This window comes from Protopterus annectens, chromosome 5.part1 (assembly GCF_019279795.1).
Source record: "Protopterus annectens isolate FY-2018-M chromosome 5.part1, PAN1.0, whole genome shotgun sequence".
In the NCBI taxonomy this organism is placed as follows: domain Eukaryota; kingdom Metazoa; phylum Chordata; order Ceratodontiformes; family Protopteridae; genus Protopterus; species Protopterus annectens.
In genome coordinates this window covers 336,362,256-336,390,175 of record NC_056736.1, presented here as the reverse complement: position 1 = coordinate 336,390,175, position 27,920 = coordinate 336,362,256, and the positions used below count along the sequence as shown (strand labels likewise).

The window sequence follows — 27,920 nt, the reverse complement described above, 5'->3', positions numbered from 1 at the left end:
TTTGCTTTCTGAAATTCATTAAGCTGTATTAGCTCACAATGAGCCCCTCACAGTCCTGCATGGAATACTGAGCAGTCTGTTCTCCACCAACTGCATATAACCACAATACAGGGTTCCAAGAACTGCCCGGCTGTGCACCTTCAGTATGCAATCATAGAATCATATGTTTTTTCCACAAAGTGTAACAAAGCTAAAATGCCAACATGCTGTCATCTGAAGCACATGCTGAGCTTACACAAGGGTGTAGAACTAGTGATGCTAAGCACTTTTACAAACTACCACATAGTGTGCCAGCACTATGAAGCAAGCTACTGGCTCTGTGCACCCATACGATGTTATCCCCCATCCAACACTTCAAGAACTGGTACCATGCTGCAGATGGGCAATTCTGTATAAAGCACCTCTCAAAACATCAGATGAGGCTCCCCTCTGTACAACTCATGCGAGTGGAGGGCTATGACCATAGCCATCTATGTAACTACCATCTCTAAATACCTCCAGCTTGTTAGCATTACTTCAGTTTAACTCTGTCAAAGTAAAAGAAACTCAGCAATGTAAAAGTTGCATACTGATTTTCTAAGGGTCCTTTTACTCCCTGTAATAAAGACAGTATTCACATTCAAAATTCTATCTGCATGCAAGACTTACATTTTATTGAATATTTTAACAAGTACCACTCCATCCTGGAGCTGTGTGAGCTTCTCAACAGGATCTGCAACCTTGAAGCTGTTTACCTGAAACAGAGAATTCAAGTCAATATAGCGGTGCTTCCTCAGCCTAAAAAGTTAATTGCTACTTACTATTTACCACTTAGCACGAATAAAATCTGCCATTAACAAGCCATGCAAAACTTCTGAAGCTGGACTACAACATTCAAGTCAAATGTTACCAGCATTTGCTTCTATCTACATTCTTTAAGAGAAGAATTTCAAGCAGGTTTAATATAGCAGTTCAGTGTAGAGGACTATGACCAGGTATAAACAAGCTTCATCCTGTTGTCCCATTCTTAACTCTCTCGATCTCCATTTCTTATTGTATGGACAAGATCATCATTTTGCCACATAGTGCTCTTAAATACTTCTGTTAACTTTTGCTTTCAGACTAGTGGCAGCATTATGTACTTACCATAACAGGTCTTCATGATGCACATCATTCCACATCAACTACAGAACTGGAAACTTTCAGGCATTACTACAATCTAGAACAAACTTTTCCCATGGCCAAATCACCTCCCATTAGTCCCACAAGCCACTTTAACTTCCTCCAGATCAAGACCACCTTTGAACATGCACTTTAATCCAGACCAAGTGTTAAGTAAAACTAATATCACCCGGCCCACGGCCTCTTTTCATGGGAGATCCAAGATTGTACTCGTACTGAATGAGGAAAATTTGGCCAGGGAACTTCCCCTATTCTTTTCAATAGGCATCACAGGATCTTTTTACATCCACCTGAGCTACCACCAACATGGCAGATGGGGTCTTTGTTTACCATCTGAAAGACACACAATGCAGCATCCCCTTATGCAGCACTACAATATCAGTATTGTAAAATTATTCCTATCACCTGGTGTGAGAATAAAATACGCAGTCTTCTGCACCAAAGGTGTGTGCTACCCACTGAATTAGAGAGACTTTGCAAAGCTTAACAACCATTACTCCTCCAAGTGCCTGCTTTAGGTAATTTGCAAGTCAAGGGATGGTGGGAAGGTTGTCTTGAAGTGGACAGACAAGGATCAAGAAAACTTGTTAAGTGAGTGTATAACTTTCAGGATCAAGTCCGATCACGTCAACTACAGAAGTGTCCGCAGCTTCTCCAAATGGGGAGTACAGGACATTTCCCAAATTACAGTACACCAGAAAACTGACCTAGACAGAGCACACACTATTTAAATAAAAATGCTGGCAGGCAGAGTTTCACAGGCACAAATCACTCAGGTGATGAGAAACCAAAGGTGTATTTAATGATAAAAATCCACATGAAAAAAAAATAAAATGTGAGCGCTTTCGTTAAACAAGTGTTAACTTTATCACACACCATTAAAATGTAAGACAGCCATTTATGTACATATAAAAAACACACTGATTGGGTAAGCAAAGAGAGGCAGCTAGCTAAGCAGCACTGAGACAGAACTTTAACCCCTTGATGATTGTGTTACAGTTGAAACTGTTGCATCTTAAATACAACTAAAACTTGTAATTAAAAGATAAATCATTAGTCTCATACTTGTGTCATTAAGGATTCTAAATAGGATAAAACTAAAACCAAAGTTATTTTTAAAATCTCATGTTATTCACATAATGCTAAGATGTTTAGCTTTGGTTTACCACCACCTGAGTGATTTGTGCCTGTGAAACTCTGAATGCCAGCATTTTTATTTACTTAGTTTGTTTTGCTGCTTCTGTTTTTTTTGAGCACACAATTTAGTGTGGTTTTACAAAATTATGCAGCAAAACCCAAACAACACACACTCCTGAACAGAAAAAAGAAAAAGAAGCTGAGGGGAGCCACCACCCTTGCAGTCCTCTCTCCTGGGTCTACCTTCTAAACTTTTGTTATGCTTGGCACAGCAAAAACAGACTCCAGAAGTCAGGCAGGCACTTTCAATCTAATTTCCTATAGTGAAAGAAACTGATCATTCCTATGATATGCAGTTGTAAGTAGTAACTTACTTGTCTACAAACATCTAAACAGTGCAAACACTAATATCTCATCACAGTGAAGTGCAGCCAGATTCATAGATTGATTTAGATAGGTTTCTAAGGCTGTTTAGCATACGAGATGGGATAATCCACAAAGATACACTGCCCTTATGGGAAATGACATGAGATAAGGTGACGTGGAAGAAAAAGCACAGAATTAAAAAAACTCCCAGGAGATTTAAGAAAAAAAATATGTGGTCGTAGGATTAGTCTTTGATCTGCTGTTGCTTCACAAGAGTGCCAGTTTCTCCTACAACAGTTAACCATTTACTGTGTGAACTGAAATTCCTTCCAAAAACAAATCACTAAAAAGTATACGGTGGGGAGTGATCTAATGACAGGGAAGTAGAAAAGGCCAAAAGATTTATCTTTTTAGGGTATTAAGAAATGCCACAGCACAACTCAATCTACAGACTCATCCAAGCCTTAAAACCGATCAGAATTCTTAGAAAAGCACCAACTAGAAAGGTCTTCCACTGGCCCCCCCGTCCCCTTTAGTACATGCTGAATGTCCACAGAGAAACTATGCTTAAAGGGCACAAACTCTATCCTCTAGTCTAGACAGTCAACAGAAGTGTTTCCAAGTTGGAATGCATCAACCAACCACTTGTTGCGAGAGTAAATCCAGTCTGCAGGGAAGCTCGTGGTAACTGCTCTTGGCCAATTTCAAACGAAGACAGAACCACTGCCGCATAAACCACAAGCAAATTCACCACCATCTTATCTGGAATGTCCTTCTGGATCTTTAGAAAAACTTTTGGTGTCGGTAATAAGGGTGAACAAGCATACATGAACATTCCTGCCCATTGGAATGAGAAGGAATCTGTCCCCAGGCTTGTTTGCAAGGAATCCTGGACAAGAATTACTTTTGTCTATTATGAAAGGAGATAAAAACAGATCTAATTGAAGCGTTTCCTGCATCTGGCTCAATTCTTGGAAGAACCACATTAATATTTTCCATCTGAGGATCTTTCCTGATCCTGCTCAGTTCTTTTTCTTCAATATTTTGCTCTGCCAGAATATATGTGAACTGAAGAATCAAGCAGCCTAGTTGCAAAACTTCCCAGTTCATCAAGGCAGGTATGCAAGAATCTCCGATAATGATGCGCCTTTGTCTGTCCTCTGTTGTACAGACCTTGTATTTTCACCCCTTTTGATACAACCACCCCCACACAAAGTCTGAAGAGAAGGTGGTGAAATAAAACCAGAGCCAAGACCAAACTGACCCACCCACCACAATACCTTCCTTCACACAAACTCTTGTACTGAAAACTGAAAAGTTTGAGTGTGTCGAAGCAAAGACCAGACTTTATATGATGTATCACTTAATTTCTTTCATGCAAAGTCTGTCCAAGGGAAATGTGATAATCCCAGACACTATGAAACAGACTAGGAGAAATTCCTTGGCAGATGTCAGTTTAGTTGGAAAAACTCAGGAAAATTTCTTTGTACAGTTCAACTTTGTCCAGTGGAACAAAAGCTCTTCCAAAGGAAGGATCCAAAACACATTACAGAAATTTTTTTATGAAGGGATGAGAAAAGATTTCTGTAAGCTTACTTTACCTACCTGATTAAGGAGTTTCTTCATATGTCATGAGAACACTGACAATTTGAAAGTGTAAGACAGTCGTCCAATATGGACATATGTAAATGCCAGGAAGTCTGCAGTAAGCAATTACTGGACCTAGACACTTTGTAAATGCCCTTGGTGCAGATGATGAACCAAAGAATAGGACAGAAGTGAGTGTAATCCACATTCAACAAACCTTAAACATCTGAAATCTTTGCCAATAGGAATGTGATGGAAGGCATCTTTAAAGTACAACATTAATGTGAAACTGAGTCAAGAAATGAGAGGTAACTGGGTTTGAAGGGGCAACATTTTGAATGTTGGGACTGACAAATTTAGAAAGGAGAGTTCTATGACTGGTCGGTCTCCAAGCCCCCTCCTCTTTGGCAAAACGATACTCTAAAAAAAACCTCTGTACATCTGAACTGAGGCACCAGACATTTGCTCTGGAATTAAGAAACTGGCATGTTTTCTTTACAGGATGAGGAGGAATCCCCTGAAAAAGGGGGGGGGAGAAGAACACTCTCCCACTGCTATCGGTACCCCTGCTGGATGGACTTTAACAACCCATTTTTCTGAGATAAACGGATACCAGTAAGGAAGACGCAGACAAACAGAGTAGACTGCCACAGTGTGAAATGGGATCCTGCAGTAGCCATTCTGAGGTTTTGAAATGCAACTGATTACAGGAAGTCTTCACTTTCTTTTTAGAACCACCTTGCCACTGCCTTTTAAAACCTTGTTTTAGTACCTTACTGCTTAATCAGCTTTCTGAAAAAGGGTCCCACATTAGAAAGTGTTTATTAAACTTGGAAAAGGAGGCCTGGAAAATTCGGATGGTCCCTTGAATCTGCCTCTTTCATTAAACCTTTAAGAAGCTTAACACCAGAAGAGCCACCTTTATCAAGAGGTGAATTTAAAATCTCAGTTTTAACATCTTTTGGCAAGTTTTGAGAACACAACCAAATGAATATTCTCATAATTGACCCCATCACTGCAGCTTTCGAGACTGTATCAACACTTAGAGCATTTGATACAATTGCAAACAACCAATTCTTTATCTTAGAAGAAAGGTTAAAAGTTAACTTTCGCAGTTCACCAGAAAAAAAACATTTAACTCATCAGTTCAAAACTCTGAAAAGTTAAAAACTTTTCTTCCATATCCATGAAAAGCTTTCCCATTCTTATCAGAATATGGGGCTAACAATAACCTGTTAAGGAATAACTGCAGGGTCCGCTTTAGGATTCAAAAACATTTGTAAGTCTGAGATACTTAGTATAAACTATCAGACTTGGCAGAAGGCGGCTGACTGCCTGGGATTGCTGCAAGCTGTAAAGGAAACCTCTTTTAAAGCTGAAAAAGAGAAGGAACAGATGTACGCTGTGGAATATCCAACAGTAACTAATCATACTTTTGTTGGGGGAATATGGATTTTATTCTGCTTTTACTAAACTGCCTCTAATTTCAGAGAAGGTTTCAGAAAAAATTTAGAGGCAAATATGAAGGAACCATTACCTCACAATCAGAATCTTCATCTTAAATGGGAATTTACTGAAGACACCCCTCGACCACTACCTTCATTCCATGTCACAATAAGGGAGGATTTTTTTTTCTATTTGAGGCACAAAAACAGGATTTGAAACATGAAAAGCAGAAATTCCTTAAATCCAAGCAAGTCTTCCCTGTCCAGAGAAATAGAAAACAAGATTACTCTCCTTCCCTAGGATACTTCCTGAAAAAAGGCTCATGACAGGGGCACTATCCTGAGAATCAGGCATCCTTACTAGAAAAATATGGTAAACCTTCACCCACTCCCGCCTCACACCCCAAGACTGACAAGAATGGCTCTCCCTGGCCCAGATAAGGCAATCCACAGCTGCAGAGGGTCCAACTCCCAGTCCTTAGAAGCTTCCCAAAGAGCTACATAATGGGGACAAAAAAAAAATGAGTCCAAGAAACTAAGTCCGGTCACAGTAGTGTCACCAGTCAGTGCCCAAGGCAATGAAGAAACCAACCTGACACCCAAAGGCATCACAGAAAATTTGTTCTTACTGCAGACATGGGAAGAACCAGCTAGTCCGGATGACTTCTCTGTGGTCTAGCTGAAAAAAAAAACAAAAGGCTAGCAGTGGAACCTCAGGTCAACAAAGCTTTGGACAGAAAAATTATGAGGTAAAAAAATTAGTCTTCAAAAGCACAATACCCAAGAAATAGTCCATATGCATGTGCAGACAATTAGCAGAAAAAAACATTTTAGTTTCCTTATACAAGCAAATACTGAGAAAAAACTCTCCTGCAATTTATGACAGTCCATAAAATGTCAATTTTCCTAGCATAACAATTAGATTCACAAACACGCAAGTTTTCCTCGGAAAACAAATGCTGGAAGGTTTTCCCCAGCAGGGTATTTACCTCCCCAGCCTTGAAAGACAGCTAGCCAACAGTACAGTTATATAATGTAAATTTACCATCACAGCAGAGATTTAAATGATGAGTGTTGCAATAGCCTATTTATAAAAGAAAGCCAGCTTCAAAAGCTTCACGGCGCTTTTCATGTGCCCATTTAGTTAACTTAAGCTGAGCTGCCAAGACAGGTTTAGGCCCCAAGCCCTTGTAGCTTTCATGCCAGACGGAGGCTAAAGCTCTGAAAAATACAAGGAAAATATATAGGTCCTCGCCCTGGCAACAAAAAACATACAAAGATAATGATGGAGGAGGGGAGCAGTAATTAATTGAACATCTACAGTTATGGTAAGTTTAACTTACACAAAGTACAGTTTTGTACCTACCATAAATGTAGATGTTCGAGGATCCACATTGCTGCAGTCCTAACTATTGGGTAGTCCGCTGTCCAGTCGGCCCGAATACCAGAGTATATGGCTGACGTCGGTCAGGGCGCATTAGACTGACGTCAGTACGTCAGGGTACTAATGCGCATGACCGACGTCATATCCTCAGTCTTTTCTTGCCCCAGATGTCAGAAGACCCTAAAAAGACAAGGCCCAATATACCTGCACCAAAAATATGTACAATATATACAAAAATATAGACAAAAATATCAGCATATAACCTCACCTACACAACCACCCCTAAACACAGAGGGGAAGGAGGGAGGGTAAATTGGACTGCAGCAATGTGGATCCTCGAACATCTACATTTATGGTAGGTACAAAACTGTACTATGTTCTTCATTCCACATTGCTGCAGTCCTAACTATTGGGTAGAATCCCAAAGCAGAGGTAAGGGAGGCTGGCAAATCATAAAGAAGCAGGAGCTGACAACATGCCTTGCAAAATAGCTGTGGCAAAACCAGCCCTAGACTTAGAGTAGAGAGGAAGGTGATAATGCTTAGAGAAAGTATGCACTGAACTCCAAGTAGCTGCCTCCAAAATATCCTTAGTTGCCACCCCCCTGAGAAATGCTGTTGAAGTGGCAGTAGCCCTAGTGGAATGAGGCCTAATCCCAGCTGGAATCTCCTTGCCATGATGGGAATAACAAAATGCAATGCAAAACCCAATCCACCTAGAAATAGTTTGTTTTGACACAGGCTTGCCCTGCGAACTCAAAGCAAAAGAAACAAACAACTGCTGAAACTGCCTAAAATCCTTAGTCCTGCTTAAATAATAACGCAATTGCCTGTGTACATCTAAAGTGTGCAAAATCTTTTCCCCTTTATTTTGGGGGTCTGCATAAAAAGTAGGCAAATGAATAGTTTGGTTTAAAGCCACACTAGAAACCACCTTAGGCATAAAGGAAGGATTAGTACGTAATGATACCCTATCCTTATGGAAAATCAAAAGGGCTCTACTGCCATAAGGGCCTGCAACTCAGACACCCTTCTTGCAGAAGTAATAGCCAACAGAAAAGCAGTCTTCCATGACAAGTATTTCAATTCAGCAGTAGCTGCAGGCTCAAAAGGTTGTAGAGTAAGTTTTTCCAACACAAAATTGAGATCCCAAGCAGGAGTAGGAGCTCTCGTGGGGTCTTATATTCTTTGCCCCTCTAAGAAACTGCTTGAACAAAGGATGCGAAAACAATGGTGGGTCACAATCATAGTGAGCTGAAATTGCTGCAGCATGAATCTTAATGGAAGAGAAGGACAAACCTTTGTCCAATAACTCAGTAAGATATTGAAGAGCCACACTCAAATTAGGCTCAGAAATCTCCAAATTCTTTGCTGTACTCCAAAATAAAAACCTCTTCCATTTTTCTTCATACACTTTCCTTGTACTAGGTCTTCTAGCTTCCATAATCACATTTAAAACTTGTTGAGGAAGTTGAGACCTGCTGTGTTTCAACACAGAATATGCCAGGCTGTTAGATGAAGAGAGTGAAGCTTGACATTGAGCAGATGACCGTCCTTCTGAGATAACAGATGTGGAATCAAAGGTAAAGGCCATGGAGGCTTCCTTACCAGACTCCTTAGTAGTGGGTACCAGTGTTGCGAGGCCAATCTGGAGCTATTAAAATCATCCTTGGCTTGTCTTGTCTGACCTTTAAGAGCACCTTTGGAAGAAGAGGCAGAGGTGGAAAGGCATACACATGAAGATTTTTCCAACTGAAAGAAAGAGCATCCACTTTCCAAGCTGTGTGATGAAACCCCTTTGTGCAAAACTTTGGCAGCTGGTGGTTTAGTGGAGAAGCGAACAGATCTATGTCTGGAGTTCCCCATGACACTGTCAATTTCTGAAATACATGAAGATCCAGTTTCCACCCGTGGGGATCCATGATTTGTCTGCTTAACACATCTGCTAAGGAGTTCTGTGCTCCCGGCAGAAACCTTGCCTGAAGAGTTAGTTGCAAGCTGAGCGCAGTCTCCCATAAAATCATTGCTTGCCTGCATAGAGGATAAGAATGTGTTCCCCTTGTTTGTTGATGTACCACATGACAGTTGTGTTGTCTGTTAGAATCAACACCTGCCCTGGAAGAAGTAACTCCTTGAAAGCCATTAATGCAAACTGGACTGCTAACATCTCCTTCATGTTGATATGTAGATGCTGTAGTCTGGCAGGCCACTTGTCTTGTATCCACTTTCCATTTAGATGAGCTCCCCAAGCAATGTCAGAGGCATCTGTCGTTAAAATCTGACTCGCCTCTGGCTGGGTCACAGAGAGTCCCTTGTTTAGGTGACATTCCTGAGCCCACCACAAAAATTCTGTTTGAAGGCAAGGTATTATTCGAATGACAGTGTCCAAATCCTGGCAGTGCTGTGTCCATACATTTTTGAGATACCATTGCAGCTTCCTCATATGCAGTTTGGCATTGGGAAGCACCAGAATACAAGATGCCATGAACCCTAATGCTTGAAGGACTGTCCTTGCAGTCAGCACGGACTGATGAGATAGTTGATGGAAGTAAAGGGATAGACTCTTTTGTTTGTCCGGGGTTAAAAAGGCCATCTGGGCTGCTGTATTCAGTCTCACACCCAGAAAGCACATGTCTTGAGAGGGTACTAGACTGGACTTTATTTCGTTCACAGAATACCCTAGGCATCTTAGCACTGCTATAACATATTCCAGATGCTGTAGAAGGTCTTCCTTTTCTTGAGCCAGAATCAGGCAGTCGTCCAAGTAAGGATAGATTTGAATTCCGTTTAGCCTGAAGTAAGCTATCACTGGAGCCAGAACCTTTGTGAATACTCTGGGCAGTAGATAAGCCAAAGGGCAATGCAGAGAACTGATAATGAGAATTTCCAGCTCGAAAACGCAGATACTTCCTGCAACTTAGTCTTATAGGCACATGAAGGTAAGCTTCCTTGAGATCTAAAGTTACCATCCAGTGATCTTTGCCCAGCAGAGGTAAAAGTTGTTGTAACGTCAACATCTTGAACTTGGGAATGTCCAGATAAGTGTTGAGGATAGATAAATCCAAAATTGGTCTCCACGTGTTCCCCTTCTTTGGTACTAGGAACAGGCGAGAATAAAATCCTAGGCCCCTTTCTGATACAGGGACTGGCTGAATGGCCCCTATTTGGAGTAACAGAGAAATTTGCTTGTGAGCCTCTTTCCTTTGTGGAGGAGGAACGTCTGGCATGCCTTTGAAAGGGGGCAATGTATGGAAATAAAACCTGTAACCGTGGTGAATGATATCCAACACCCATCTGTCTTGAGTAATTAAATCCCAATTTTCTTTGAAAAGAGACAGTCTTCCTCCCAAAGGAGCTGCCAGACGAGAATCTACTGGCAGCTGAAAATGCAGGTCATTGTGTTTGATTACGAAAGGACTGACCCCTGCCCTCACCAGAAGTCTGAGCAGGTGAACTCCCTGTTCTAGGCCTAAAAGAACCTTGAGCTCTGCCCCTACCACGTCTAGACCTACCCCTAGACTGGGAATCATAAGCAGGATATGTCCATCCCTTAGTAGGCCAATTTCTACTAAACTTCGGTGGCTGCACCTGCAAAAAATCTTTAACAGTTTGCATAGACTTAGCTTTGTCCTCCATTTTCTTTAAAACTGCTTCCACAGGCGAACCAAACAACACATCAGACTGTAAAGGAGCATCCAAAATCCTTGTCTTAACATGCTCAGCTAAATTCTGATCCCTCAACCAGGCATGCCTGCGAAGAACAGAACTAGTGGCAGCCACCCTCGAGGAGGCCTGTACAGCATCAAAACCACATTGCAAAGAATGCTTACCCACTTGTTCAGACACATGAACTAAATCCAGCAACTCTTTACACTCAATACCTTCCGCCAAAGCATCCACCTTAGATTTCAGTTGTGAAAGGAGATAATTTTGATATTTTAGCATGTGAAACTGACAATTCAAGCCCTCATGGCTAAAGTGGAAGAAGTATACACTTTCTTTCCCCACCTAGCCAAAGCCCTTGCCTCTTTATCAGTGGGGACAGGGTGTTTAACCACAGAGGCCTTAACACCTTTAGGTCCCTGAGAAACAGTTTCGGGTCTGCCCTAGGACTCTTAAAAGATACTTATGAGCTTCAGGCACCCTATAGTACCTATCAGGTTTAACAGGAGCAGGAGGCAAAGAATCAGGGTTCAGGAAGCCTCTGCAAAACATCTTCCACCACATTCAACACAGGAGGTATAGCTAAGGGCCTATGCTGGGGTAAAACAAGAATTCCCTAAGCCTTTTCCTGGAATCAGAGTAATCCTGGCCTTCCCATTTAAAGTGCTCCCTCATGGAATGCAGAGTCTCTGAAAATGAGAAATCCTCAGGAGGAGAAGCTGTAGGAGTGGAATCATCCACATCAGAATCAGAATAAGGAGGATACTCCTGCAAATCTTCCGCAGAAGACTCAGAAGCCTCTGAACACTGTTCAAAACTATCAAACTCAGGTTCCACCCTAGGCCTCTTAACAGGAGGGGGCATAGAACCTCTAATCATAGTAATCAAATCTTCTGCCATTTTAAGCATATGTTTCTTAGGCACAGAACCTGAAGTGCTAGGAGAAGCCCCCACTGAAGCGAAACTTGGCCTACCTCTCAAAGAAGTTTTGGAAACAGAAGGAGAGGCTCTAACTACCTTGGGAAGAGAGGGAAGAACAGTTACCTGAGAAGCCCCCTCAGCCTGGCCTACCTCCTGAGAAGGCACATCCTGTAACAGTAAAGTCTCTGCCTGAGACTCCAAAGAAACTCCTGGCAAAACTTCTGGCTCCACTGAGCCTTCTAAAGAACCAACGTCCGGGACTGCCGGTTCATCAACCCTAGGCTTCGCTGTTTTGTCCTTGCGCTTCTTGGAAGCGGCGCCGGAGCATCCGTCGGCATTTTATAATTGCAACGCTTCCCAAACACTAACCTGGCACAGTCTAACCTTCTCTTAATAGTGCGTTTGTTAAACCTAGCACAAGAGCGGCATCCAACAACGTCGTGCTCAGGCCCTAAACAAGGTATACACAAGGTATGGTAATCCCTATGAGGTATCTGTTTCCCACAAGAAATACAGTTATTCACTTTTTCTGACATCCGGTTAAATACTGAGGCAAGAAAAAAACAAAATGTTCCCCAACGGGGTACTTAGCCAACTCTGATTCGGTCTGAAACTCCGACTTCAGAAAATTTCAGAACGCCAACCTGCACTCGCAAAACTGCTTCTGCATCGGACCATGCGGCAAAAAAGACTGAGGATATGACGTCGGTCATGCGCATTAGTACCCTGACGTACTGACGTCAGTCTAATGCGCCCTGACCGACGTCAGCCATATACTCTGGTATTCGGGCCGACTGGACAGCGGACTACCCAATAGTTAGGACTGCAGCAATGTGGAATGAAGAACATCTGTACTAGATTCATAATTCGTTATCACTGCAGCAGTAGCCTTAGCTATATGGGTAAATTACCACAGCTTAGACTGACTGAGGAAGGATGACTGGACCAGAATCCACTGGAGAATGGTACTTCTAAAAGCTGTCTTCCATCTGGATAAGGAACAGTTTACAGTGTTCTGTAAGAGCATGCACAAAGTTGCTGCTTCTATAATTGTAGCAATTTACCCTTTCCAAAGCCACATATTAAGCCAAGGCCCTCGTGGAATGAGCCTTCACACTGCCTAGAATTGTCTTATGGTAGTGGGTATATCAAAAGGTAGCTGTATGAATCACCACTTGGAATTTGTTTTGATACGTTGCATTTTTTTATTACCTTCACAAGAAATAAGCAGATTAAAGTTCCTAAAAAGACTTGTACTATCATGCCATCCAAAGTATGGAGTATCCTTTTCCCCTCATTTTTAGGTTCTGCAAAGACGACAGGGAGCTTCACAGCTTAGCTCAAAGTAAACACAAATACCACTTTAGGCATAAATGAAAGACTATTTCTCAATGAAATGCAGTCTTTGCAGAAAATGAGATCACTGACCCACCAGCTTGCAACTCAGATACTCTTCTTAGAGGTCACAGCAATTAGCAAAACTTTCATATCAAGAACCTCAAGTCAGCCTGAAAGCCTGGATGAAGTAGACAAGCATTAAGTATTTCTGACAAAGTTTAAGACCCCAAGGAGGAGACAACCCTCCCCTTTTTTTTTTTTAAAAACAACTTCACATGCAACACCTTTCACATGAGGCTGCACTGAAAAACGGGGATAAACGGCAGACAATCTGAAATGTCTGACAAACCATGAACAAGGAGTAGGAGAGGCCCATAGGATAGCAAGCCACACAACACTGCAGAAAGTACAGTTGTGAACACTTACCATAAATGTAGATGTTAGTGTTATCCACCGTTGCAGTCATTACATTTGGGTTATCCTGCTGGCAGGTTGCCATCAGTCTGCCTGAATTCCAAAGTCTTGGGTCCTGCGTCAGTTGCTGTCGCCGCTTCGTCAGGGGGTACAAAAGATGTAGCAGACGCCATTTTCTTCAGTTTTTCTAGCCCCAGATGTCAGGTGCCTCCAAAAGGGCAGGCTAAAAATATGTAAATAAAACATACATGCACCAAAATGAGCTTAACCTTCATCTATAAGCAAATACACCACCTAGGTTGTACAGATTAGAGAAGTAGAGATAAGTTCCAGCAAAAATAAGGGGGGTGGCAGGTCGGTAACCTGGACTGCAACAGTGAATACACTAACATCTACATTTATGGTAAGTGTACACAACTATACTATGTTCTTTGTGTTTCACTGTTGCAGTCATTACATTTGGGTCGATTCCCAAAGCTATGGTTGGGGGCTGGAGCTAAACAGCATTAGGAGCGGCTGAGGTCCTGCAGAAGTGCAGTGGCAAAGCCTGCCCTGGATTTAGAATAAAGAGGCAGACTGTAAAGTTTTGTAAAGGTATGCACTGAACTCCAAGTAGCAGCTTCTAAAATGTCTTTGGTTGGTACTCCCCTGAGAAAGGCTGCAGAAGTGGCTGCAGATCTGGTTGAATGTGGCTTAATGCCCTTAGGCACTGGTTTGCCAGGCTGGGAGTAGCAGAAAAGTACAGTTTTGTACCTACCATAAATGTAGATGTCAGATAGACATGCAACTGCAGTCATAACATGTGGGTTGTCCTGCCTCAGGCAGCCCTTGGTCGGCCTGATTCCAAAGTCTGGGTCCGACGTCGGCTGATGTCGCATTTCTCTCAGACGTCAGAGCGGCTGGAGTACATAAGCATCAGCCGATGCCATTTTCTTCAGTGTTTCTTGCCCCAGATGCCAGGTGCCCTCCAAGGAAGGCTGTAATCAAATTGGAAGACAAAAACAGGATTCCAAACAAATAAATGAGCAATAAAACAAATGCACCATAACAGATATCCCCAGCTAAGAGTAACAGGGATAGGAGTAGACCCTAGGCATAGAGGGGTATGGAGGGAGGGAAAATCCGACTGCAGTTGCATGTCTATCGGACATCTACATTTATGGTAGGTACAAAACTGTACTATGTCCTTCAAGAATGCAACTGCAGTCATAACATGTGGGTAGAATACCATAGCTTAGCTGGGTGAGGAGGAATGCTCTAGGAAAAAGATGGTGTGGCAATCAAACCCTGCAGGACTGCCGAAGCAAAGCCTGCTCTGGATCTGGAGTATAGAGGGAGATTGTAGTGTTTGGAGAATGTATGCACGGAGCTCCATGTAGCAGCTTCTAGAATGTCCTTAGTAGGCACCCCTCTTAAGAATGCTGTAGAGGTGGCTGTAGCTCTGGTGGAATGTGGTATGACATTGTTATTCCTTTCATGGAAAGACTGTTCCAGCCAATCTGATGCAATGTCCAATCCATTTTGAAATAGTCTGTTTTGAGATTGCTTTTCCTTGGACTGCAGGGGCGTAAGCTACAAAAAGTTGTTCAGACTTCCTACTGGCCTTGGTTCTGTCCAGGTAGTATCGAAGTTGTCTGTGAATGTCCAAGGTATGCAACAGTCTTTCCCCCTTATTCTCAGGATTGGGGAAGAAAGCAGGCAGATGAATGGCTTGATTTAAAGAAACCCTAGATACCACCTTTGGCATAAAAGTAGGGTTGGTCCTTAATGAAACCCTGTCTCTGTGAAAAATAATAAAGGGTGGTATTGCCATTAGGGCCTGTAGCTCCGAAACCCTTCTTGCTGAGGTAATTGCCAACAGGAAAGCTGTCTTCCATGAGAGAAATTGCAAGTCAGCTGAAGCTGCTGGCTCAAATGGAGGTAGTGTCAGTTTTTCTAAGACAAAATTGAGGTCCCAGGCTGGCACTGGGGCCTTTCTTGGTGGCTTAATGTTCTTGATTCCCCTGAGGAATTGCCTTAGTAAAGGGTGTGAAAAAACAGGAGGATCAGTGTTGTATCTAGCTGAAATAGCAGATGCATGTATCTTTATGGAAGAATATGAGAGGTCGTTCTTTAACATATCTGCCAAATATTCCAAGTTGAGTGGGATGTTCAACAATGATGCATCATGTCCCTTTCTGGTGTTCCAATTGCTGAATCTTTTCCACTTTGCTAAGTAAACCTTTCTGGTGGATGGTCTTCGAGCCTCTGTTAGTATCCGCTGAACTTCCTTGGAGAGAGATAGGCTGAAGTTAATCATTGGATCTCCCAGGCTGTTAGCTGCAGTGTCTGAAGATTTGGATGCACTGTTTCGAAATTGTGTTGAGTCAAAAGTAGAGGCCATTGGGGAAGGGCCCACCTCCTGGTGTGACATATGCTCCGTAGTAGTGGGTGCCAGTGTTGTCTTGGCCAGTCCGGACCTATTAGGATTCCCTTTGGTCTCTCTGCTTTGATCTTTAGTAATACTGAGGTCGTGGGTGCCCCCTTGCTTGTTTATGTACCACATCACAGTGGTGTTGTCTGTCCGTATCAGTAAATGGCCTTGCTGGAGTTGGTGTTGAAAGGCCTCGATGGCATGCATTACTGCCAGCATTTCCTTTTGGTTTATATGCAGATGTGTTTCCTTTGGAGACCATTGTCCTTGTATACACCTGCCTTCCATGTGCGCCCCCCCATCCAAGGTCTGAGGCGTCTGTGGTCATGGTCTGTGTTCTGTGGTTTTTTTGAATGACATACTGTGTTTGCCTGGCTCACAGAGGCCCACCATAGGAATTCCTTTTGTAGGCATGGAATGAGCGGTATGATTGTCTCCAAGTTGTTGCTGTGTTGAGACCAAATGCTTTTTGGGTACCATTGAAGCTTTCTCATGTGTAGTCTTGCTAGTGGAACCAGGAGAATGCAGGATGCCATGTAACCCAGGGCCTGTAGGAATCTCCTTGCAGTCATCTGGGTGAGTTTTGCTAAACCTTTGAAGTAATGATTTAACTTCTCTTGCTCGTCTTCTGTCAGGTAAGCCATCTGAGAGGCTGTGTCTAGTTTGGCTCCTAAGAAGATTATTTGTTGGGATGGCTGCAGTCTTGACTTTTGGAAGTTGACTGTGTATCCCAGAGCTTGAAGTAATCGTATGACATAATCCAGGTTTTTTGTCAACATCAATTTGTCGTCCGCTTGTATGAGGCAGTCGTCCAGGTACGGGTAAATTTGTATCCCCTGGAGCCTGCAATGAGCAATTACTGAAGCCAGGCATTTTGTGAATACTCTGGGCGCAGTAGATAAGCCAAATGGCAATGCTGAGAATTGATAATGCTCTGGCCCTGCAAGAAATCTGAGGTATCTTCTGCAGCTGTGCCCGATAGGGACATGCAGGTATGCCTCCTTGAGGTCCAGAGTAATCAGTCAAGACCCCGTGCCCAGCATGGGAAGGAGTGGCTGTAGAGTCAACATTTTGAACTTTGGTACTATGAGAAAGGTGTTTAATGCGGACAAGTCCAGTATTGGTCTCCATTGAGATTCTTTTCTTGGAACAAGGAACAGTCTTGAGTAAAACCCCTGGTCTTGTTCTTGTTGTGGAACTCTTTCTATTGCTTTCATCCGAGTCAGCAGAGTGATTTGCTTGATAGCCTCTGCCCTCTGGTTTTGTGGTAGGTTTGGCATGCCTTGCTTTCTTGGTAAGGTATGAAAATGAAACCTGTACCCTCGGTCTATAATGTCCAAAATCCATTTGTCCTTTGTCAGTCTGTGCCAATTTTCTGCAAACAGAGATATTTCCCGCCCAAGGGAGCTTCTATTTGTTCCCTGGTAGGCGGTAGTAGAGGAAAGTCATTGAGATTGTGGTTGTGGGGCAGGTGAAACCCCTGCGTCACTTTGGTTTCCTGGCTGCCATTGTCGTCCCCTGCATGGGCCTCTGTAATGGCATCTTCCTCGGCCACGTCTGTTCTTACCCCCTTTGAAACTTTTCTGGATTAGGAAAGGACCAGTTTTTAGAAGGCCAATTCCTACTGAATCTGGGGGGTTGAACCTGGAGGAAATCTTTCACCGTCTGAACTGATTTTGCTTTTTCTTCGATGGTCTTTAACACATACTTAGCATTCGCACCAAAGAGCTTGTTCTTTTCCAAAGGTGCATCCAGAGGTTTTGGCTTTTACATGATCTGGTAGAGGTTGATCTTTTAACCAAGCATGTCTACGAATGACTGCCCCTGTCATAGCTGCCCTACATGAAGCTTCCAGTGCATCATATCCACACTGCAGGAAGTGATTGCTTACTTGCTGAGTGTTATGTACAGCTTCCTGCAAGGTCTTCCTGTCTAAAGGATCAGGAGTGGCTAATGTTTTTTGTAAATCTTCTAACAGGTAATCCTGATATTGTAACAAATGAAAAAGGCAATTTAAAGCTCTCATAGATAAGGTAGTGGATGTGTAAACCTTTTTGCCCCATCTCTCTAATGACCTAGCTTCCCTGTTGGAGGGCAATGGATTTTTAGAGGTGGAGGCTGAAACACCTTTAGGCCCCTGTGAAATAGTTTCCAGATCAGCAGTATGGGCCCTGAATAAATGGGAATGAGTTTCTGGGACCCTGTAATACCCGTCTGGCTTGGCTGGAGCAGGAGGAAGAGAATCAGGGGTAGCACTAGAGTCAGAATATAAATCATCCAGAACATCAAGTACAGGAGGAATAGCTAAGGGCCTGTGCTGGGGCTTAAGGAAAGTCCTAAGGCGTTTCCTAGAATCAGAATATTCCTGACCTTGCCACTTGAAAAGTTCCCTCATGGTGTGCAGAACTTCCCCAAAAGAAATATCCTCAGGAGGGGAGGCAGAGGGGATGGAATCTTCTGCATCCGAGTCCTCATAGGTCTGGAAGAGCTCTTCCTGGCTATCAGAGTGGACAGAGCCCTCAGAATCTTCATCTGAAGGAATAGGGTCAGAGGGTTCAACCCGGGGCCTTTTATCAGAAGGAAGCTGGGATCCTCTCAGGATGGGCCTGTGAACCTCTAATCATGGAAATTAAATCAGCAGCCATGGACATAATTTGTGTCTCTGGAGTAGGCTGAGACAAGGATTTAGAAGTAATATGCTTTGTTTTGCTGGCTGCCTTAGCCCTAGTGTAGGCCTTAATAGACATGGCCATAGGAGGCCTGGCAGCTCCACGTGCAGGAGTGACCTTGTCTACAGCAATGGTCTCTGGCATTTCCTCGGTTTCGGTATCCGGAGGAAAATCGATAACTGGCGGAGTGATGTCTGGAATGGGAGTCGTCGGTAATGCGGCGTCTTCGGTTCGGAGCGGTGGAGAGAGTCTCAGAGGGAACCGGAGCACTCACGCTAGGTTTTGGCGTGGAGTCGGTGGTAGATGCGGGCCGAGGATTTCGGTCCCGGTCTTTTCGCTTTTTGGGAGTTTGCAATGTCGGAAGATCCGACGGCATGGTGTAAGCAAATTTATCGGCGAAAAAATAGTCAGCGAACTCCGCCCGGCACCTGAGAGTGCGCTTGTTGAAGCGAGCACAGGCTACACAGGCAGAGACGTCATGGTCTGGGCCCAGGCAAGGAAGACAGTAAGAATGGAAATCCTTATGAGTTATTTGTTTACCACAAGAAAGACAATTGTTAACTTTTTCAGAAATTTCTGACATCGGCTGAGGCAAGAAAAGGTCCCCAACGGGGTACTTAGCTTTTTTGATGACTTCGGTATCGAAGAATACAGGAGCTGACCGACCGGCACTTGCGAACTGCTTCTGCTTCGGGCACCGCGTGGCAAGAAAGACTGAAGAAAATGGCGTCGGCTGATGCTTATGTACTCCAGCCGCTCTGACGTCTGAGAGAAATGCGACATCAGCCGACGTCGGACCCAGACTTTGGAATCCGGCCGACCGAGGGCTGCCTGAGGCAGGACAACCCACATGTTATGACTGCAGTTGCATTCTTGAAGGACATCAAATGAGTGACCTATCCACTTTGAAATGGTCTGCTTGGAGATGGCCTTTCCTTGTGGTGCTGCGGCATATGCCACTAGTAATTGTTCTAGCTTGCTGAAAAAGTACAGTTTTGAACCTACCATAAATGTAGATGTTAGAGTGTTCACACTGCTGCAGTCATTACACTTGGGTTATCCTGCAGTCAGGTGGTTCCGCAGTCGGCCAGAGTTCCAAGGTCTTGGTCCGGCGTCTTTTGCTATCGCTTCTTCCCTGACGTCAGTGCGCCAAGGGTATACAAGATGCATCAGACGCCATTTTCTTCAGTTTTTCTTGCCTCAGATGTTGTGCCCCCACGTACGTAGGCAATACATATTGCCAATAAAACAGATATAAAATAAAAACAATACCTTCAGTTACAAGCAAATGCACCAAAGGTTGTATAGGATAGTAAGGTATAGATAAGTACATCTAGAACAGAGGGGATGGAGGGAGGGTAACCTGGACTGCAGCAGTGTGAACACCAACATCTATATTTATGGTAGGTACAAAACTGTACTATGTGTTACAGTGCTGCAGTCATTACACTTGGGTAGAATCCCAAAGCTAAGGTTGGGTGGCTGGTCTATAAAGAGTTAGAATTGGCTATGAGGCCCTGCAAAACTGCAGTGGCAAATCCTGCTCTGGATTTACAGTAAAGAAGCAAGTGGTAATGCTTGGTAAAGGTGTGCAATGAACTCAAGTTGCAGCCTCCAAAGTTTCCTTGGTTGGTACTCATCTGAGAAAGGCTGCTGAAGTGGCTGTTGCTCTGGTAGAATGTGGCCTAATGTTATTAGGGACAGATTTTCCATGCTGTGTGTAGCAGTAATGAATAGTGTCCTATCCATTTGGAGATGGTCTGCTTTGAGATAGCCTTGCCCTGTGATCCTGCAGCATATGCTACAAACAGTTGCTCAGTTTTCCTGAAAGCTTTTTTGTCCAAGTAGAAGAGCAGCTGCCTGTGTATGTCCAAAGAGTGGAGAAGTTTCTCCCCTTTATTCTGGGGGTTTGGATAAAAAAAGTTGGCAAATGGGTGGTTTGGTTAAGAGCCACACTAGTTACCACCTTTGGCATAAAGGTGGTTTTGTCCTTAAACTGTCCTGATAAAATTATAAAAGGTTCCATCCCATTAATGCCTGTAGCTCAGACTCTTCGTGCTGAAGTTACTGCCAGGAGCAGAGCTGTTTTCCATGATAAAAATTTTAAATCTGCTGTATTGGCTGGCTCAAAAGGTGGCACAATCAGTTTTAGTCAAATAAAAATTGAGGTCCCAAGTTGGTGTTGGTGGTCTCTGGGGCGATCTTATGTTTTTAGTCCCTCTGAGTTACTGCTTTAGCAAAGGAAGAGAGAATAAAGGAGGATCCATGTTGTAAAGTGCTGAAATGGCAGAGGCGTGGATCTTAATTGATGAGAAGGATAGGCCTTTGTCCAGCATCTCAGTTAAGCATTGTAAAATCTGGGGAATGTTTGGGACAAGAGGGTTAAGGCTTTGAGCCTGGATCCAGACGCAGAATCTCTTCCATTTTTCTGAGTAAGATTTCCTGGTGCTTTGCCTCCTGGCCTCCAAAATGACATCCATAACAGCTTTAGAGAGAGGTGTTGCCTGTTGACTAATGAATCTGCTATGCAGCCAAGTTTAAGGTTTTGAGCTGGCAGTGCAAGATTTGATTGTTTTGTTGAGTCAGGTGTGAAATTTGAGGCAAAATCCATGGTGGGCCTTGAGCTAAGTTAAGATTGGGTACCAGTGCTGGCGTGGCCAGTCTGGAGCAATCAGGATCATCTGATGTTTTTCTTGTCTGGCTTTTAGGATACCTTTGAAAGGCGAGACAGTGGTGGGAAGGCATAAACTTTTAGGCTTTTCCAGCTGAACGAGAGAGCATCCACTTTCCATGCTTGTGTTGTAAGTCCTTGTGCAGAATTTTTGTAGTTGGCAATTCAGTGGGGAGGCAAAGAGATGTCTGGGCATCCCGATTTTTGCGTTACCATGCTGAAGATTTGTGGATTTAATTTCCATTCGTGAGGGTCCATGACATTTCTGCTTAGATAGTCTGCCAGAGTATTTCTTTCCTGGCAGGAATTGTGCTTGCAGATGAACTTGATAAGTTAAAGCTGTGTTCCACAAGGTCATGCCTTGCATGCATAGGGGATAAGAATGAGTGCCCCCTTGCTTATGTACCACATTACTGTGGTGTTGTCCACCTTTAATAATTAATTGTCCTGGATGCAGAAGGTCCCTGAAAGCTGTTAGGGCATTTTGAACAGCCAACATCTCTTTTTGATTGATGTGAAGATGCATTTGGTCTGTGGTCCACTTGCCCTGAACACAATTTCCTGCCATGTGTGCTCCTCAGGCGTCATCCGAAGCATCTGTTAGAGTCTGCCTGGCGGTGGGCAGAGTGAAAGGCTGACCCTTGAGGTGACATGCCTGTGCCCACCATCGAAACTCCTGTTGCAGGCAGGGAATTATTGGTATTACTGCTTCTAAACTGCGAGTGTTGAGTCCAAAACACTTTAGGTACCATTGTAATTTCCTCATATGCAGTCTGGCATACAGAATTAGTAGTATGCAGGATGTCATGAATCCCAGGGCCTGCAGATTTTTTCTTGCAGGGAGATTGGACTTTTGCGCCAGTAATTGAAACTAGAGTCGGTTGTCCTTGTTTGTCTGGCATGAGACAAGCCATCTGGGCCGTTGTATTTAAATATTATTCTGTTGTGAGGGCACTAGTCTCGACTTCTTTTAGTTTACTGTGTACCCTAGAGGAATTAGCAACCTTTTTACAAATGCCAGATGCTTTAGAAGAATGTCCTTAGTCTCTGCTTGAATGAGGCAGTCGTCCAGGTACGGATATATTTGAATTCTTTTGTCTGCAAAATGCAATTACTGGTGCCAGGCACTTTGTAAAGACCCTGGGCACAGTAGATAAGCCAAAGGGCAGTGCAGAGAATTGGTAGTGCATTGTACCAGCTGTGAATCTGAGGTATCTTCTGCAATTTTATCTGACAGGGACATGCAGGTATGCCTCTGAGGTCCAGAGTAACAAGCCAAGCCTTCTTGCCCAGCATGGGAAGAAGCTGCTGTAGCGTCAACATTTTGAATTTCGGAACATCCAGGTAAGTATTTAGAGTTGAAAGGTCTAGTATGGGTCTCCAGGCTTTGTCCTATCTGGGGACCAGGAAGAGTCTTGAGTAAAATCCTTGTCCCTGCTGTGGTACTTTTTGAATAGTTCATGTCCATGAGAGCTGGAATTTGTTTGAGCCTCTGCCCACTGATTTTGTGGCAGGTTTGGCATTCCTTTTAGCCTTGGTAAAGTGCGAAATTGGAACCTCTAACCCTGAGACACAATATTCAGAACCCATTTGTCTTGGGTAAGATTGTTTGCCAATTTTAAGAAAAAAAAAAGTGCTAGTTTTCCCCCTAAGCGGGCTGCCAAAAGGGAAGTGCTTGGCGTACGAAGGAGGAAGTCATTGGGACTGTTTCCTGTAAGGTTGAGACTTGTCCTCGCCTCCTTTTGGGGTTGAGGTACCCAACTGTCATTTGTTAGAGCCTTGGGGTTGAGATCTGCCTCTTGCGAGTCTGTATCTGCCTCTCTGTGGCCCGACATTGGAAAGGACCAATTCTTTGTAGGCCAATTTCTGCTAAATCGAAGTGGCTGTACCTGTAAGAAATCTTTGACTGTTTGCATAGATTTAGCTTTATCCTCCATTTTCTTTAACAACTCTGCCTTAACACCAAACAATGTATCATGCTGTAAAGGAGCATCCAATAATTTTGCCTTAACATGATCAGGTAAACTCTGTTCTTTTAACCAAGCATGTCTTCGAATCACAGAACCTGTAACTGCGGCTCTACAAGAGGCCTCTAAAGAATCAAAACCACACTGCAGAGTATGTTTTCCCACCTGTTCAACTGCATGCAATAAATCCTGCATTTCTTTATAATCAGGAGCTTCTGAGCTTGCAAGCATTTTCTGTTTTAACTGAGCCATTAAATATTGTTGGTACTTAAGCATGTGAAACTGGCAATTTAAAGCCCTTACTGCTAAAGTTGCAGAAGTGTACACTTTCTTCCCCCATCTATCCAATGCTCTACAATCTGTCAGAGGGGACTGGAGTTAACCCCTTTGGGACCCTGAGAAATAGTTTCTGGATCAGCAGAAGGGTTTTTATAAAGAAACTTGTGATAGTCAGAGACTCCAATACCTATCTGGCTTGGCTGGTGCAGGGGGGCAAAGAATAAAGGAGATGAGCTAGATTCAGAGAAGACATCCACAATATCTACACACAGGTGGAATAGCCATGGGCCTGTGCTGAAGCAATAAAAGGAAGTCAGTGAGCCTTTTCTTGGATTCTGAATAAGCCTTACTTTCCCCAATGGAAATGCTCCCTCATGGTATGTAAAGTTTCCCCAAAAGAATAATCCTCAGCAGGAGAGGCTGAAGGGATCATAGTCCTCATAGGGGGGTAGAGAGTATCCCTGGTCTGAAGAGGAATCTGAGGAAATGGAAACCTGATCAGAGGAATCAGTCTGTATCGGCCTATGCCTTTTCTCAAGGGAGGGATGGGAACCCCTGATTAGAGTAATGGTCTTCGGCCATTTTAAGCATCTGTTTTAGGCATGGAGGACTGTCCCAAGAGAATACTGTACTTGCTTCTTTGTCTTTAATGGCGTTTTTGTCTTGGCTGTTGCTTTAATGGTAAGTTGTGAAGGTCTGAAAACACCCTCAGAAGCAGATGCCTGCTCAGCAGCTCCGGACCCATCTGAGGGATTAGTTTCCGTAGGCCAAATACCTAGAGTTTCCAGAGGCCTAGTTGTCTCCACGTGGGAGTTGGAGACTGCCAGTGGCTCCGTGGTAGCAGGTGTCAGGGGCTGCGAAAGCACCTCACTGAGAACATGCGAAACAGCAACTGGCCTAGAAGAGGCTTCGTAGTCAGTTTTGGACCTCGGATGCCTATCTTTATCCTTGTCTTTGCGTTTTTTCAGAATTGCAGTAGTCGGTTGATCCGACTGCATAGTATAATTGAACCTTCAGCCAAATTAGTGCTAAGCAAAATCAAAACGTTGTTTTATAGGGCATTTGTTAAATCTAGCACAAAACAGACTAGTGACATTGTGATCAGGGCCTAGGCATGGAATACAGTAAGAGTGGATGTCCTTATGAGGTATTTGCTTCCCACAAGAAATACAATAATAACTTTTTCTGACATCGGTCACAGGCAAGAAAAAAAGTTTCCCCAACAGGGTACTTCGCTTTATTGAAGACTCTGGATCTGAAATTCGACTTTGAAAATCTCAGCAGTCGGCCGACCGGCACTTGCGAACTACTTTTGCTTCGGGCACAGCGCAGCAAGAAAGACTGAAGAAAATGGTGTCGGATGCATCTTGTATACCCTTGCTGCACAGATGTCACGGAAGAAGCGACAGCAACAGACGCCAGACCAAGACTTTGGAACTCTGGCCGACTGCGAGACCGCCTGACGGCAGGATAACCCCAAGTGTAATGACTGCAGCAGTGTAACACAAACTTTTTTACTTTTGTCCAAGTAGAATCTAAGTTGTCTGTGTACGTCCAAAGAATGCAGAACGTTCTCCCCCTTGTTCTGTGGATTTGGATAAAAAGTTGGCAAATGAACAGTTTGGTTAAGGGCTACACTGGATACCATCTTAGGCATAAATGTAGGGTTTGTTCTCAGAGACAACCTGTCTGGATAAAAAATGATAAAGGGTTCCACAGCCATGAGAGACTGTAGTTTGGAAACTCGTCTTGCAGAAGTTATTGCTAGGAGCAGAGCTGTTTTCCAAGATAAGAACTTTATATACGCAGTAGCAACTGGCTCAAAAGGAGATAAGGTGAGTTTTTCCAAGACATAATTGAGGTCCCATGCAGGTATTGGCGATCTCCTTGGAGGTCTTCAGTTTTTGGCTCCTCTGAGGTACTGCCTTAACGGATGAGAGGAAAAAAAAAAAAAAAAAAAAAGACTGGTGGCTCTATTGTAATGAGCCAAAATGGCAGAGGCATAGATTTTAATTGATGAAAATCTAGGCCTTTTTTCAGCAACTCAGTTAAGTATTGCAAAATCTGAGGAATATTTGGGACAGCTGTATCAGTTCCTTGAGCTTGGTTCCCAGCACAAAATCTCTTCCATTTCCCAGCATAGGATTTTCTAGTACTAGGCCTTCTGGCTTCTAAAAATGACATCCATCACAGCTTTACTGAGAGGTGTGGTTTGTATAGCTACATTATCCGCCATGCTGCCAGGTTTAGGGTCCCGAGTTGGCTGTGCAGAATCTGATTGTTTTGCTGGGACAGTAGATGAGGTATTTGAGGTAAGGTCCAGGCTGGGCATTGGGGGACAAGTTCCTTAAGCTCAGATACCAGTACTGGCATGGCCAGTCTGGGGCAATCAGAATAATTTTTGGTTTCTCCTGTCTGACCTTTAGGAGTACCTTGGGGAGGAGAGGCAGTGGAGGAAAGGCATATACTGACAGGTCTGTCCAGTTGAAAGATAAGGCATCCACTTTCCAAGCTTGTCTGTGATAAGTCCTTGTGCAGAATCTTTTTAGTTGGTTGTTGTGAGGGGAGGCAAATAGATCCATGTCCAGGGGTCCCCATTTCTTTGTTGTGCTGAAGACTTTTGGATCCAGGTGCCACTCGTGGGGATCCATGAGGTTTATGCTTAGTTCGTCTGCCAGAGTATTTTCCTTTCCTGGCAGGAACTGTGCCTGCAGATGAACTTTTAAGTCAATGCAGTGTCCCATTAAAGCCATGGCTAGTCTACAAAGGGGGTAAGAATAAGTGCCCCCCTGCTTATGTACCACATAACCGTGGTGTTGTCCATCAGTAGTTGTCCCGGATGAAGTAGGTCCTTGAAGGCAGTCAGGGCATTTTAAACAGCTAGCATCTCTTGACTATGTAGATGCTTTTGGTTTGTGGACTAGGTGCCCTGAATGCCTCTTCATGCCATGTGTGCCCCCGAGGCATAATCTGATGCATCCATCATTAGGCTCTGCCTAGCTGAGGGTAGCAAGAATGGCTGTCCCTTGTTTTGGTGACATGCCTTTGCCCACCATCGAAACTCCTGTTGAAGGCAGGGAATGAGTAATTGTTTCCAGGCTGTGGCAGTGTCCAGACACTTTTTAGGTACCACTGAATTTTCCTCATATGCAGTCTTGCATATGGAATTAAGATGCAGGATGCCATAAAGCCCAAAGCCTGCAGAATTTTTCTTGCAGATAACTGGGCCTTTGTTGCCATTTCCTTGAAATAGGTAGTCAGTTGCCTTTGTCTGGAGTGAGTTAAGCCATCTGGGCAGTTGTATTTAAGCTTGCACCCAGGAATATTATCTCGAGAGGGTACTAGTTTTGATTTTTGTTGACTGGGTACCTTAGGCATGTTAAGTCTTTTCACAAACGTCAGATGCTGTAGTAGAATGTCCTTGTTCTCTGCTTGTACGAGGCAGTTGTTTAAGGATATATTTGTATTACTCTGTCTACAGTAAGCAATTACTGGTTCCATGCAATTTGTGAAGACCCTGGACGCAGTAGACAAAGGGCAGTGCAGAGAATTGGTAATGCTTTGAGCCAGCCTTGAATCTGAGGTATCTTCTGCATGACTGATTGGGACATGCAGGTATGCCTCTTCTAGGTCTAAAGTCATGAGCCAAGCCTTGCTGCCCAGCATGGGCAGAAGCTGCTGCAAGATCAACATCTTGAATTTTGTTATATCCAGTAAAGTGTTTAGAATAGATAGGTCCAGTATTGGTCTCCATGCTTTGTCCTTTCTGGGTACCAAGAACAGTCAAGTAAAATCCTTGTCCATGCTCTTGCTATGGCACTAATAGCTCTCATGTCCATGAGAGCTGTGACTTGTTTTTGAGCCTCTGCCCATTGATTTTTTGGCAGTTCTGGCCAACTGTTTGCCCTTGGCAGGGTATGGAAGTGAAACTTGAAGCCTTGTGACACAGTCTAGAACCCACTTGTCTTGGTTATAATGTGCCAATTTTCAGAAAAAAAAATGCTAGGTTTTCCCCCTAGGGGGTGCTGCCAGAAGACAAGTGCTTGGTGCAGGCAGGGGGAATTGGGACTGTTTCCTGTATGGTTGTGATTTGTCTTCATCTTTGGAGGTGGAAGCACCCCATTGCTTAGACCTGTAGGAACCTTGTGGCTGTGATCTGCCTCTAGGGCGTCTGGATCTGCCCCTTTGAGGTCTGAGACAGGAAAGGACCAATTCTTTGTAGGCCAGTGTCTGCTAAATCTAGGTGGCTGTACCTGTAAGAAATCCTTGACTGTTTGCAAAGATTTAGCTTTGTCCTCCATTTTCTTTAACACCTCTTCTGCCTTAACACCAAACAAGGTACCATGTTGTAATGGAGCATCTAATAATTTTGCTTTAACATGATCAGGCAGATTTTGTTCCTTTAACCAAGCGTGCCTCCTAATGACAGAGCCCATAACAGCGGCCCTGCAGGAAGCCTCCAAAGAATCAAAACCACATTGCAAAGTATGCTTTCCAACTTGTTCA

General features: G+C 43.6%; 1 protein-coding gene across 1 annotated transcript in view; it reads right to left on the bottom strand.

The window, feature by feature from the left end:
- Positions 1-27,920, bottom strand: part of NUMA1 (nuclear mitotic apparatus protein 1) — a 3,180,433-nt gene that overhangs the window by 2,788,666 nt on the left and 363,847 nt on the right. Inside the window, exon 3 of the mRNA XM_044072777.1 lies at positions 649-734. Within this exon, the coding sequence (XP_043928712.1) occupies positions 649-734 (86 nt within the window). The remainder of the gene's footprint in view (positions 1-648; positions 735-27,920) is intronic.